This window comes from Engystomops pustulosus, chromosome 4, assembly GCF_040894005.1.
Source record: "Engystomops pustulosus chromosome 4, aEngPut4.maternal, whole genome shotgun sequence".
NCBI lineage: Eukaryota > Metazoa > Chordata > Amphibia > Anura > Leptodactylidae > Engystomops > Engystomops pustulosus.
Window position 1 is genome coordinate 178,809,769 of NC_092414.1, and position 14,776 is coordinate 178,824,544.

Genomic DNA, 14,776 nt, shown 5'->3' on the forward strand with positions numbered 1-14,776 from the left:
CAGAATTTTCGTCAGGTTTCGCAATTTATTTCAGATTTGTTCTGAATTGCCCCGGGTTTTTGGCGCATCGGCGCCGGCTTGCATGCGACACAAATCGGGGGGTGTAGATGTCGAACAACCCGACTAATTCGGACAAACGGTGGAATTTAAAAACCAAATTGTGTCGCAAGATCAAGCACTCGCATGCACCGGGAAGGAGAAGGTGAACTCCAGCGGACATCAGCGGGGGAAGCGAAACATGCAGGAAATTGGATGCACGATCTTAGTGAACCGCGGCAGACCCGAATCCTCATCGGACATTCCGGATAGGCAGCGTCAACGGGACAGGCAAGTAAATGTGCCCCCGATGCGTTTATGACAAGAGCACCCCAGTGGTTTTAAGTAAATCCATAATGTACAATGTATTTAGAATGCATATTTTAGTTCTGTTTACATTGTTATCACCTGGTGAGATGCAGGGTGTCCTATTGGTTGGAGTCCTAAAGTCTATAAATGTAGTGTTTACCTTGGGTGCTGGGGCCTTCAGTTTTCAGAGAGAATTGAGCACTGCTGATACAACCACAAGAAGGTTTGCCCAGTCCTGTAGGCCATTGCTTCAGGGCTAATGACCAGTTCCTGAGCCTGCATCAGAAGAAGCTTATCTTGCACTTTAACCAGCCATTGGGTGACACCAACTGCACACCATCAGCATGGAAAGTTGCACAGCCTGTTAATGCTGCTGCCCTGCAGTTCTGCAATAAAGGAACTGGGAGTTTTGCACCATCTTTGTTCCATGTCTCTGGCTAAGCCATACAATGGGCCTCCCCTGTACCATCAGCTCGGACCCAATACATGAGCATTACATTCCCCAGAGAGAACCTTATTACCTAGTGACCCCTTCTTCTTCACCCGTTTGGCCCTTATGGGTGTGGAAGAGGCCTAAACCAGGATTGCGTTACTGTGACACCCATGGCTAGGCTGCAACCTATCCTGGTGCACATCTGCCCCTACTACTGTCAGCCCCCGTGGAGATCTTGCTATGGAAGGATCACCACTACTTATCAGTAGCTAACGCGTATATTTCATGATATTAACGAAATTAATATTAATTAAGATTTCATTAATTAATAATTAAATTAAAGAAAATCTGATTTCCTGCTGCAAGCCTTTTTATATACTTTTAAAATCTGCAACAAATTCCTCGCGTGTGAATGTGTCCAAGTGGGAAACAGTTTCCTGCGCCAAGGATCACTTGTAGTTTTGTTTAATGAGATAGTAAAATATTTGGTAGAATTAGTGTTACCAGGTAACAGGTCTAATACACAGTATTATTTCTGCCTCAACATGTTCAGGATGTTTGCCAAGTCTTTAAAGTGTTAATAAGTCTATTGTTCCTGGGAGGATATTAGCTCACAATCCTGATACACATAAAACACGTTTTTCTACTAAATTCAGAATGGATCTTCTTTGTGAACAAAGTTGAAGGCTGATGACCTGCTATCCGTATACTTATAGGTGAGATGACCCAGGGATTGGCGGGATTATTGTTACTAGACATCTGGTCAGGGAGTGGGGGATCCTCAGGGCAGGATCATGTATTTTAGTTGTTTATCTTATAGTAATAGGTAGGGGAGAACTTGTCTGTCTAAGGTCAGGGAGGTACATTCTGCAGTGGATATTTTAAAGGGGTTGTCCAGGCACTCAAGTGATTGGTAAGGGTCTAACTGCTGGAAACCCATCTGATCACAAGGATGGGGGTCTGTTGCAAATGAACAGAGCAACTTCTTGCACTTCTGCCCTCCTGCTCTATTCATTTCTATGACGCAGATGGTGATCACCGAGCACTGAGCTCAGCTATCTCCATCATTTCTACAAACGGTGACTGCAATGGCAGCACACGTGTCCGATCTTTTGCTCCATTTGTGGTTGGGGGGGGGGGAGGGTACTCCGGGACATGTTTTTCAAGATCTGTGAGTGTGGGACCCCCACAGATTTGCATATTCCTATAAAAGACTATGATTGGTGTAGGAACCATTTTGAAATGTTCTTTAAAGCGACAATGTATATAACTACAAACACATGCCTTACTTTGGTTACATCTACATGCCCCACCAATATCCTGGAATATAGTACATAATCTTCACTAAGAATATCACAGTATAGTATAGTATATTATGTAAACCTACAGCGAGGGGCTCTAGTAACACCCCCCAAGCCCTTCTGGCTCATTAGAATAATTTTAAAAGCTGATTTTTAGAAGAATGAGGCCTTGGATAATAAATATAAGTAGATTACCCCAGTCACAGTGCCTGGATCTATGAGTAAGTGTCCTTGGTTTATCATGATGGATTGTAGAATTTTCTTTCATTCCTAATCTAAATATCACATATTTTTACATAATTTCTTGATGTAAATATAAGTATTTACTTTCTTGTGTACGGAGTGTCACACAGTCTTGTCACCATGGGCCACTGAGTCAGGTTTGGTCTCCCTACAAACCAGTCTGACAAGTCTTAAGTGTTTGGGGCAATGCAGAATTCAAAGCCTTTGAGGAGGAGTGAGAATGCCAGAAGAGGAGGGAAAAGGTACAGACACTGACAGAACTCTTGACAAAAGGGAGTGAGTGGAGTAAATTGCAGATTCGGGAGCAGATCCAAGCCGGTGTCTGGCTGGCATCCCCCAGGTGAGTGGGAGCTTAGACTTTGTACAACCTGCTATCCGGCATATGACGGCGTATTGTACTGTGTGTCAGGACGTTCCAACTTTACAGGACTGATGTTGCTGTGTGCATAGGAATTGGGCTCACATGTGTATGGCAAAGGCTTACTAGCGTTGTGGGTCAGGTGCCCTCACCAAGCGATGTTTGATTCTGCACGTAAGCTGCCTGGTATATGCTGGTACATATGGATCTAGTGTGGGACCTGCGTCCCAGATTACACGTTAACTAGCCCATCCTCTCCAAGTTACTTATTAATCCATGAAATGTTTCTCCTGATTTACATCCTCTAAGGACATGACATTGGATTACAAACAATAGCTCTTAGACACACATTAATATGACAGGAATGAAGGAACACCTTTAACTGTAGCAATAAAACCTTCAGGAGCGCCGTGCGCTCCCCATTCATAAAGAAGGCGCCTGGCACAGAGTGCACTGGGGGATTAGAGGAGCATTAGGGTGCAATGAAAGGTAAGGCCATTTTCTAAAGAAAAATGTAGCTTTTAACTTCATAACAGAATTTAATTAAATCCTTGTGTAGAGAGTGAATAGATTCTCAGAACACAATGTACCAAAGAAGTTTTACAAAACTTTCTTAAAGAAAAACGGTCTTTGTTGCTCATGCAACCAATCACAGGGCAGCTTTCATTTCTAGTTACAGGAAAGTTGTGCAGCGATTGGTTGCTATGGGTAACAAAGACAGTTTTTCTTTTAGACAGTTTGATAAATCTTCCCATGAATTCTTTTGTAATGAGAGCACACTATCACCATGTCTCGAAGCAACGACCATGACCTGTACTCATAACTTCAACCCCGTAGGGTGACATCCAATATTGACATGATCACATGTGTAAGGGGGTCTGGAAGAACAGATCTTGCCTGGCTCTGTATTTAGTGCCTAAGGACAACAGACTGTCAGCTGCTTAATGATGCATATTTGCTACATATTTGTCATAATAGTGTTACCAGAATACTAGACGGATTCATTTCCAGGAACGGAGAAAGACCAGGGACCAGGAAAGGGTCCATCTAGATCTGCTGCCATGCTAAGCTGGAAGCTGCCTAGACTGCTCAATGTCCACCAGGTGCCCAAGGTGAGTTCTGGTGAAACTGGTTACACATCAGAACATATACCGTATCCTTTTTTTTATATTTTATTCTTTTATGTTTTCATCTCAGGTATTTCATGAAGACAGTATTATTTGTGGATATCGTTCCCCAACGTGTTCCGCCACAGCTTGTGTCCTTAGTCTCTTCCAACTAACTAATGAGACCCTGAATATTTGGACCCATTTTATACCTACATGGTAAGATTATACATAATTACAAAATTGTAATACTATTATTTCTTGATCTAAAGAGGTTGTACCAAGTTTGACTGTTATCCCCTATTCTGTGAGAGGCCAACTACTGGGCCCCCCCCCCTCCCCCTCCTATCACAAGAATGGGGATCTGTTCTCAGTAATTGATGAAGCAGCAGGTTAATCATGCACCTTACTGCTCTATTCAATACTACGGGGATTATTTACTTAGGGACCACGGCCACACTTTCATTGGATTTTCGGATGTTTTCGGGTCTTGCGTGGCAGGTATTTAACTGGGGATCGTGTCGCACGCGATCAGATTGTGGCACAGCTGCGATGGCTTTCATGCCAGAAATTGTGGGGAGAGCCGTCGGGCGATCTGACTGATTCTGATTTAACTTTCAAATTGTGAACTCCGGCGGACCTGAGCGGGGAAGCAACACATGCAGGATATTGGGCCCATGATCGTAGTGAAACGCGGCGGAGTGCATTCCAGTCGGACAATGCACTTTCGGGGAACGCGTCAGGATGGGTAAGTAAATGTGCCCCTATGAGTGTTGGAAACTGCTGGGGCACAGTTATCTCTGTCACACATATTCACTGTCTATGTGAATGCTGGAGATAGCCGGGTGCACATACACTCTTATAGTATTGAAAGGAGTGACAAGACACATGATCCATCTGCCACTCTATCAATTAAAAGAAAGGTACCCCCATTTTTGTGATCGGTGGGGGTCTGACTGTTAGATTATAATCCCCAATACACAGAATAATGGATAACACTCAAACTTTGTACAACCTCTTTAATCCCTCTAACTATACTGCATTAATCTGTTTCAGAGCCTTCACCTTTCTTCTATGCTAAATTCTGCTCTTTGCTGAGTTCTTCATATCTATCCAAACACTGGAGATCACTTTCTCCTCTGACAGTTCTCCTTTTCCATCTGTAAGTGTCTTTCAATGATTAATACATTGAATATCTAGGAATGTATTTCTTCAATGATCTACATCTCAATAGCATCATCCTCTACCTTAATATTTATTGCAGAATAATTATAATAATTATGCAAAAGCCGGGAATCTTTAGTATTTTGGCTTGAGACCTAAGTACATAATATATCAATGTACATGACTTGCTTAAATCAATCTTACAATATAAGGTGTTTTTCATGGGGAACTGAAAAGCCAAATTTGAAGCCCCTGAGAACTACTTCGGCTTGTGGTCTGCCATGTTTATTGTACAATATTTCTGATGCATAATGCTAATGGGAATTCTTGGTAATACTTCAAAATAGTAACCCTTGGATCTCTGCTATACAGGGGAGCACCTGCCATTAGGTGAGTTGAGCATCTCGCCTCAGGCGGCGCGCCTCCTGCTTGTCAAGGGGGCGGCACCGTGCGTTCAACACCATTCTCCCTGCCGGCACCATGCGTCCGCACCCCGCCGCCTCAGGCACCGTGCTAGAGTGCACAGCTAATGCAATGAAGATGAACCTTTAAGAGACTGAATACATCCAAAACCCACATATTTATCACATAGTGCCAACATAGCAGTAATTTATTGCTAACTACTCAGCCACAGTTTTCAATCGTATCAACATCCTACGGACACCAATACAGTAGAAAGAAGGAGAAGTTCTGATGACCTCCTTTTCAGGGTCTCCTGAACAGGCGAAATCGGTGGCCCAGAGCAAGGGCTCCAAAGATAATACCACTCTGTCCACTCTTCCTCATTCCTCCTGTAGTCCACAGCAGCCAAGTATGTGTCACTTTAAAATAACGCTGAGCATGAAACATCCTGGGCGGCCTGGACTAGGGGAGGATACCTTGAGACATGTTTGAAGAACTGTGTTCTGGGCAACCAAACTAGGTGCCCACAGGGAGGTCTCTGTGTGCCACTACACTAAGGTATGCTTTGCACTAATGCTGTTAAAAGCAATGTGGAGACATAAGAGATGAAGCTACGTAGGAATATGCAAATCATCCAGCAAGTGCAACCCAATTTTCCTAAAATTGTCACCCCTCAGGCCATAGTTTAAGTTTTCAGTCTTCATTATCTTCCATTCACAAGATAACAAGCTTATAGACCTGACTATTGGGTCCCCAACAATCACAAGAGTTGGAGCCCCAGCAAAGCTCTAGAGTGCTCAGGTTCCAGCTGTTGGACCCCTACTGATCCAGATAAGGGATCTTGTGACTAGTGAATACCTTGCTAATTTGGTACAACCCCTTTGGGTCATTTGTAGGACTGGTCTACTCATTTGAGCCACTATAGACTCCAGTGCCCTTGTGAAACAACAACCTCTGCACCCCTATATTTACTAAATATATAGTGATGCCGCCTATTTGCAATGATTTTGAATATGCTTTTAAATTAAAAATGAACTACAGTAAATCCTTAGCCAGCTTTGGAAGCTTTTGCCCCTGCTTCTTGAAGACTTTACTTGGCATGAGCCTTGCATGTAGCCATTCAGAGTTAAAGGGATGTTACCACTGCACAAATAAATAGTATTGTTTGAATAATGAAAAGTTATACATTTTTCCAATATACTTTTTTTTTATCAATTCCTCTTTGATTTCAAGATCTCTGCTTGTTGTCATTCTGTTTTCTTGTTTCATTGTTACCCTCCATTGGATATACTCTGTCCGTGGTCATGTGATGTCATACAAGTGCTTGGCTCTGATTACTCTCTGTGATCTAACGAGCCGTGCACCCATGGCCATGGGTTATTATCCATAAGGATTAAACAATGAAGCTTCCTATAGAATGAAAGCAAGCAGAGACCTAGAAAACAGTAAGGAGTTGATACAGAAAGTATATTGGAGAATTGTATAGCTTTTTCATCACACAAACAATATTTGCTGAAACTGAAATATTTAAGTACAGGGTTACATACAAAATAGAGTCTGTAGGTTTGTTCTTAAGTTGAATTTGTATGTAAGTCAGAACTGTCAGGATTAACAATAAAGCTTAATTACAGACACCTTTGATAATTGTTATAGCTGTTGATTGTAACCTAGGGCTTAAGTACAGTAAATTACCAACATCCAGAGGTCAGTTTGTAACTAGGGGCCGTCTGTAAGTTGGGTGTTCTTAAGTAGGGGGACTGCCTGTATACTGTAAGCTGCTTTTGTGCACCAGTGAAGCTAAAAACAGGATTGTTCTGCAGTGCGTAACTTTTTGTATAAAAGTAGATTCAGCCCTAGCCCTACATGGCCCAGACCACAAGTATATCACCAGGTATGTGACATTCATACATACCAAACTGATTACATAATGCTTAAAGTGTTCTCTGTCTCTACAGGTATTTTCTATGGCGTCTGCTAGCACTACTCTCTTCTCCTGGTTCCTACCATGATCCGTATTTATGGCCATTATTTGTCTACCTCCTGTCCTGCTGCATCTATCCCCTGATGTCCACCTGTGCTCATACATTCAGCGTCATGTCCACCCAAGCTCGCCACATTTGCTTCTTCCTGGACTATGGAGCATTGAGCATGTACAGTCTGGGTAGGGAAATAGTTTACATATTTCACATTATCTACTAGAAGAGGTTCAAGAATGCTCTTCAGCTAACACCTTTCCCACAAATTTTATTGGAAAGTTAAGGGTGTGAAAGTAGACGATGCCAAGAGAAGCATACAAAGGGCTCAAACTAAATTGCTTTTCCAACTCCTGTGATAATAACAATAGACAGAGGTTATATACTGTGGATTAGTATGCATTGTGTGTTCTTGTTAGCTTATGTTTCTTCTACTACTTTATGGGTAGTCTACTAGACATCAGCAATTAACTATATCCCATAATCCTGCCTATTGGCCACCTATAATCTCTTGGTATTCATTATGTGTTGTTATATAATACTGGCCCTAGTGTTTTATATCCCAATTTTTGTTGATGCACCTATGTCACATGAATTGAGGGTGTAGATTATAAAATATAGTGGAATAATTTTACCACTTATGATAACTGAGCACTTGGTTGACCAACATCTATCCTCGCAACCTCCCTATACCAATGCATGCTTGGCCTCCTATCCTCTCCATTACATGCATGCTTGGCCTCCTATCCTCCCCATTTACATGCATGCTTGGTTCAATAGAGCCTGTATTCTTACTCCTGCAAGTAAAGAGATATAAGCTCCATAAGTGGCCTATATCCCATAAAAACAAAACAACAAGTATGTTAAAGGGGTTGTCCACTTCAATTCAGGAGCTTGGCCACCTTGTTGCAACTCCTAAAACTCTGGAACAACCCCTTTTAAAACCCAATATGGTCTTGTACAGACTAGATCTTTCCATGATATTTTTATGACACTAGCCTAATGTGTAAAGCTAAGTTTCACCAGTATTATAATGACTGTATCTATAGATCTCTTCTTGTCTAGTCAGTGTATTGCTCCAGGGCTCTCGCTTCAACTTCCGTTTGTGCGCTAAGTTTTGGTTTCTGATTTCAGGGTCAGCCATTGCCTACTCAGCATACATCTTCCCTGATCGATGGGTGAACAGCACCTTCCACCTATGGTTTGTATCCTGGGCGGTCTTCAATACAATAATCAGCACTGGAATGTCCTGTTACTCCAGGTATGTTTACACTGGACACACAGCCTATAGGTGGGTAGGAAAGTAGTAAGTGTGACAATAGAAGATATAGAGAATATATTCTTTTAAGTATTCAGGCCCAAATGTGTTACATATTCTTATACAGCATCAAAAGAAACTGATTAACAACAGAAATTAAAATAGAATTCAAGATAGAATTAATATAATCTTCTCCACTAGGAAGTTTGCATGGCTGGGTAATAAGTATCCATCAATGAACTTGTCCTGTAGTCCTGCTAACTCAATCTTTGTCCTAGAAAAGCTTGGACTATAGGTCATGTTTTCTTAGATGTGTATGTTTTACAGTCTCCCACCCTGCTACTAATTTACCTTTATTGTCTATAAAGTAACCGTTTGAGATTAGGCGTGTCATGGGGTGTGACTGCTACTACTTACAGATCCGATCCTCAACTGAGCAGCTACCTTGAAGCACACTGATTTCTGTGTCTCTACAGCCAAAGCCCGCTTTAGTCCTCTGCCACACTGAAAGGGTACCCACATACATTGCATAATAAGTGCAGAATTTCCATGTGGAAAAACTACACATCATACAGAAGCTGTGTAGTTCATGTGATTAGTATCCAAATCCCACAGAATGTCATACTGTCATTTAGAATGTCCAGTTCTTGCATCATTACAAGGTCTGCACCGCTTTCTTAAGACTTACCTGTTCAACTATCGCCAACAGGCTGGGTCTTCCTATTCTGCATTATAACCAGCACCAGATAGAGAGGTAAATATTAGACATGAAGTGGTTATCATCACCTCTTACCTTCTGCCTGAAATCAAGTTTGAGAATAAAAAAAATCTGGGGCAAATCAGTTGAGGTGCAATGTTTCACAGAAAATGATTCCAGAGCGCTCTAAGCTGGGTTTAAAAAGAAAAAAAAAAACTTCTTGTGAACCCAGCCCGAAAATGTCACATTTTTAAGGAATGGGCAAGTGTTAAAGTGCACCTGTCATGTATACATATATTTCTGGTTTTACAGGACACACAAAAAAATTTCCTATTGAAATCTTAATTCAAAGGGAATCTGAAGCCACTTAAAGGAAATCTAACATCAGGTAACATGATGGTAGAGGTTTATACTCTCCTCCCCGTCCCATCCCGAATGGCAATAAACTTCTTTTGTCATATGTTAGAATGCTCGGGTTTTGTAGAAATAGAGCTTTATAACCTATGCAAATGAGCCTGAGGTGCTCTATTGAACGCCTCATGCTCTGTGACGTCATTGCCAGAGGGAGAGCCAATCTAAAATATGAACAAGAGAAGCTAATTTCCGTTTGAGATGGGACGGGGAGGTGAGCATAAACATCTACCATCAGGTTATCTGATGATAGATGTCTTTTAAATTAACAAATCTTTTTCAGCTCTTCTACATAGGAGCGTGACTACAGTGGTAGCAGCCATAGCAGCTGCTATGGGGCCCACAGTGTCAGGGGTCCCCATCATTTAACCTGACATATACATATTATGCTGCACATTGTACAGTATAATATGTATATAACATATATGTGATGTGTGTATGCTGTAAATGCTTTGTGTATAAGATGTAGGGTGTGTGTGTGTGTGTGTGTGTGTATATATATATATATATATATATATATATACTGTACATTCATTTGTGGCTCTGTGTGTGTATAAGTGTCTAAATGTGTGCATGAGGTAAGATCTCTGTGTATGTATATAAATGTGTGTGATTGTAACTCACGTGTTAGTAGACAAATATGTATATTTTTTAAGTGGGACAGCATGCTATGGGGCCCTACCTCTCCTAGTTACTCCCCTGCTTCTACAAACATATCTATGTGATTGTTACCATGCAGACAAATATTGTCTTAACATAATGAGGCCCAATCCTTCTTTTGTATCCAGCCGTCATCTGGCCTGTTATCTGGTTCATGTGTCATTGACAGGTGTACTTTAAGATGTCTTTACGTAGGGGTGCATGTCCAGAAATTGGGGTTAATCCTATACATTTAATTCTGATACTCTTGTGTGTGTATCCCAGTATACAGCTGGAGGAGAGGGGTGTGAGGGTGCACACAGATTTTGAATTGCACAAGTGCACAACCCTAAAGGTGCACTTCGTTCTGTGTTTTATCAGGTTTCCAGAGGAGGCTCGTCCGCGGCTCAGCAAGGTGTTGCGGGTGACGGCCTTTGCCTATCCCTACCTGTTTGACAGCATTCCAGTGTTTTATCGGGTGAGACTTGGGAGGACACTGGGAGGGGATGTTATGATATCAATAAACAAGTTGGATGAATTCATAAGTATCAAATTATAGCAAAAGAATGACTGAGAACATTCATGTGCTTAGCATTTGATATACAGCAGAGTATGGATGTATTTGATGGATTTGGGTTTTTTTTTTGTTTGTTTGTTTTTTTTGCGGTGTCCTTTACTCCAGGAAATCTAAGGGCTTACACTTTCCTATAACAAAGGTCATCTGTGATATAGACAGTTGCCTTGTCTCATCATGGGGTTTTCCCACAAAGACTCCATGATGAGCGCCAAGCTCTGCAATCTCCGTCAGCTCCATAGAGATTAATGGTGCAGAATGGTCATGCACGGCCGTCTGCTCCATTATTCTCATGGAGCGACGAGGGGTTGGTCGGACCCCTTGTTTTGATGATTTGCAGGGGTCCCAGTACTGAGACCCCCACTGATCAGCAAGTTAGGCCCTATCCACGGAGAACTTGTATTCATGGGAAAACCCCTTCAATGGGCATTGGTCTATAACATATATTTTTTTTATGAGATGTTAACCCCTTAAGGACGCAGCCTGTTTGCAGGTTAAGGCTCGCAACTTTTTTTTGAAATTTGACCAGTGTCTCTTTCTGTGGTAATAACTTTTGAACGCTGTTACTTATCAAAGCGATTCTGAGATTGTTTTTTCCCCACATGTTGTACTTCATTTTAGTGGTAAATTTTGGCTGATAAGTTTTGCGTTTATTTACAAAAAAAGGGAAAAAATGATGAATTTTTAGAAAAATTTGCCATTTTCGAAATTCAAAATCACCGTGTTTTCAGGCAGATAGATTTACCACCTAAATAACTTGCAGAATAACATTTCCCATTTGTCTACTTTACATTTTCATAATTTTTGAAATGTTTGGATAATTTATTTTGACGTCACGCGGCCTACAAATCGAATAGCGATTTTCCGTATTTTCGGAATTGACTATTTTGGGGATAAATACTGTTTGAAATCAAATTTTACATATTTAGCAACAAAACCCCCTATATAACCAACCCATTTTCAAATCTGCACCCCTCAAACTATCAGAAACAGCATTTACAAAGATTATTAACCCCTTGAGATCTTCATAGTAATTGAATCAAAATGGCGGTGAAATTTAGAAATTTCAAATTTATCAAATTTTGTCGTTTATACGTTCATTTAGCCCTAAAATTTACACATTTCCAAAAGAGAAAAAGAGAAAACTCACCATAAAATTTGTTCTACAATTTCTCCTGAGTGCAGCGACCCCCCACACGGGGCCGTTACTTGTGTTATGGGCGCACAGCGAGGCGCAGAAGGGAAGGAGCACCCTGCAGCTGCCAGGATTTTAGTTTTCTGGTTGCCCCCTTTTGAAGGCTATAAAATTTTCGCTTTTCCGTTATTTGGGCCATGTGACGGCATTTTTTTTGCGGGACGAGATGCTTTTTCCAGTGTTACCATTTTGGGGTTGGTATCACCTATTGTTGAAAATTTTGGAACTTTTTTTGAGGTCATGAGTAGAAAAGCATCAATTCTGTACTGGATTTTTTATTTTTTTTTTTTTCCGTGTTCACCATATATCCTAATAATCCTGTTATCTTTATTCTATGGGTCGATACGATTACGGGGATACCAGACATGAATATTTTTTTCTTATGTTTTACTAAATTTGCCAAATAAAACCCTAATGTGGGGAAAAATCTATCATTTTTGCATCGCCGTCTTCCAAGTGGCATAACATTGTTACGTTTTTGGCTACAGAGCTGGTTGATGGCTTGTTTTTTGCGGGACATGTTGTTCTTTGCAACAATATCATTCTGGAGTACATATGTTTTGTTGATCACTTTTTATTGCATTTTTAGTGGGATATAATAGGTAAAAATCATAATTTTTGGCGGGTTTTTGACGTTTTTTTTTTACGGCGTTCATCATATGGGTTCAATAGTTATTTAGTTTTATTCTATGGATTGTTACGGACGCGGTGATACTATATATGTGGGGTTTGTGTTATGATTTAGACTTTTTTGAGCGTTATATGTCTCTTTATATGTTTTGGGGCTTATGGGCATTTTTAGTGATTTATAAAGTAATTTTTTATTGAAAAACATTATTTTTTACATTTTTTTTCATGATCCACCATGGGATATGAACAAGCAATCATCTGATTGCTTGTTCTTGATAATACTCTGCAATACTAATGTATTGCAGGGTATTATCAGTGCCAGCCTATGCAGATGCATAGGCTGACACTTTGCCTTTAAGATGACGTCACAGACGCCATCTTAAAGGTAAACCCTCCAGGCTTCTCTGGGGTCCCGATCGGACCCCAGAGGAGCCAAAACAGCGATCGGCCCCCCCGAAAACGGTGCGGGGGGGCCGATCGTGGGGTAAAGACCCCCAGAAGGCATGTTAAATGCCGCGGTCGCGTTGACCGCGGCATTTAACGGGTTAAACACCCGCGATCGGAGCCCACTCCGACCGCGGGTGATAGCCGGGGATGTCAACGGTAGATTACCGTTGAAATCCCGCGGCTAACGATGCCGGTTCGGCTGCTATACAGCGCTGAACCGGCATCGTCTCTGCGCAGTAGCTGTACTGCGCTGAGCGCTATTCGCGGGACTCAGCGCAGTACAGCTACGGCGCAGAGCGCTAAGGGGTTAAAGGAAATCTACCATGAAAATCATGATAAACCAGGGACTTGCTCATAGATCCAGGCACTGTGACTGTGGAAATCTTCTTATATTTGTTATCCATGGCCTCCTTCCTTCTAAAATGAACATTTAAAATTATGTTATTGAACCTGAAGTGTTACCAGAGCCCCCTTCCCCCTGTGCAGGAGGAGGGGTGAAGTGTTGTGGGAGCAGAGGGGGAAACAGTGTAACAGTCTATGAAGCCCTTTCAGGATCTTAAACATTATTTTAAAAAAGGGGAAGGGAGTGTAACAACTTGGAAATCTTTAGCAAGAAGGGACCATGGTAACTCCCTCCAGAACTCTTAAATTGGCATAATTTAAAAAGTTGATTTTAGAAGGAAGGAGGCCATGTATAACAAATATAAGGGGATTACCACAGTCACACTGCCTGCCTTGATTTTGATTGTAGATTTCCTTTAAGCAATCCAACACTTTTTTTTTCCCCTTTTAAGAACTGCAGATATGGTACATGCTGGTAGACACCATCATTGCTGATCCGGTCAAAATCAGGTTTAGTCAGCCTTGATCAGGTCTACATGACTGCTTGTGTATACACACATAAGATACTTCTGCTTGTAAACATACACATAAGATTCTTCTTTGTATCTTCTAAAAACAAAGTAACTAATTTCAAAAATGCTGTTTCAGATTTTGACTTCCCCATTGTTACTCCTGGATTTTCCTTCTGTCTTGTCTGTGTGCATGTAGGTATTCTTCTGCTCGGGCAATGACTGCACCCACAACGCCACCATCACCATGCACATCTGGCACTCCATCTTTGCCTTCCTTACTGGTTTTCTCTTTGCTACACATCTTCCAGAGAGACTCGCCCCAGGGCGATTTGATTATGTGGGTGAGTATACAGGCACATCCTACTACCGCTGAACACTCCCTGGATTTTCCTAAAATAGAACTTTGTGTTCTTCCTCCTCCTTTTATTTTTCATTATATGAGAAGATATTATAAGGTCCATGGCTGCCTTACAGAAAAACATACCATAACTTACAAAAAAGCCTGACCATGCACAGGAGGTAGCTGTAGGGTAAATGCTTATTTAGTTGACATTCCTCCTGTGTATACTCGGCACAGCTTAGTGTGTTTATTTCAGTTGGGAGAGGAGAATTATTGGACCTGTTGAAATATTCTCTCTCCAACATCCTTGCATTGAAAACATCAATCGGTGTACATGATATATCTAACATGTGAGGTGGGTTAGTATTAAAATTACAATTATTTTGCAAGTGAAAACAACTATTTT

The 14,776-nt window shown here is 41.3% G+C and overlaps 1 protein-coding gene across 11 annotated transcripts in view; it reads left to right on the forward strand.

The window, feature by feature from the left end:
- The window catches only part of PAQR5 (progestin and adipoQ receptor family member 5), a 34,463-nt gene that overhangs the window by 17,333 nt on the left and 2,354 nt on the right, over positions 1 to 14,776 (forward strand). For 3 of the 11 annotated variants that reach the window (XM_072148746.1, XM_072148751.1, XM_072148747.1), the window contains 7 exons: positions 3,659 to 3,792; positions 3,878 to 4,005; positions 7,308 to 7,513; positions 8,460 to 8,586; positions 9,293 to 9,337; positions 10,712 to 10,808; positions 14,227 to 14,371. In XM_072148746.1, the coding sequence (XP_072004847.1) occupies positions 3,742 to 3,792; positions 3,878 to 4,005; positions 7,308 to 7,513; positions 8,460 to 8,586; positions 9,293 to 9,337; positions 10,712 to 10,808; positions 14,227 to 14,371 (799 nt within the window). In that variant the 5' untranslated portion in view covers positions 3,659 to 3,741. Of the gene's footprint in view, positions 1 to 1,434; positions 1,495 to 2,518; positions 2,663 to 2,971; positions 3,170 to 3,658; positions 3,793 to 3,877; positions 4,006 to 7,307; positions 7,514 to 8,459; positions 8,587 to 9,292; positions 9,338 to 10,711; positions 10,809 to 14,226; positions 14,372 to 14,776 lie in introns of those variants that run through there. The other 8 variants (XM_072148752.1, XM_072148756.1, XM_072148754.1 and 5 more) reach the window with 6 other exon arrangements.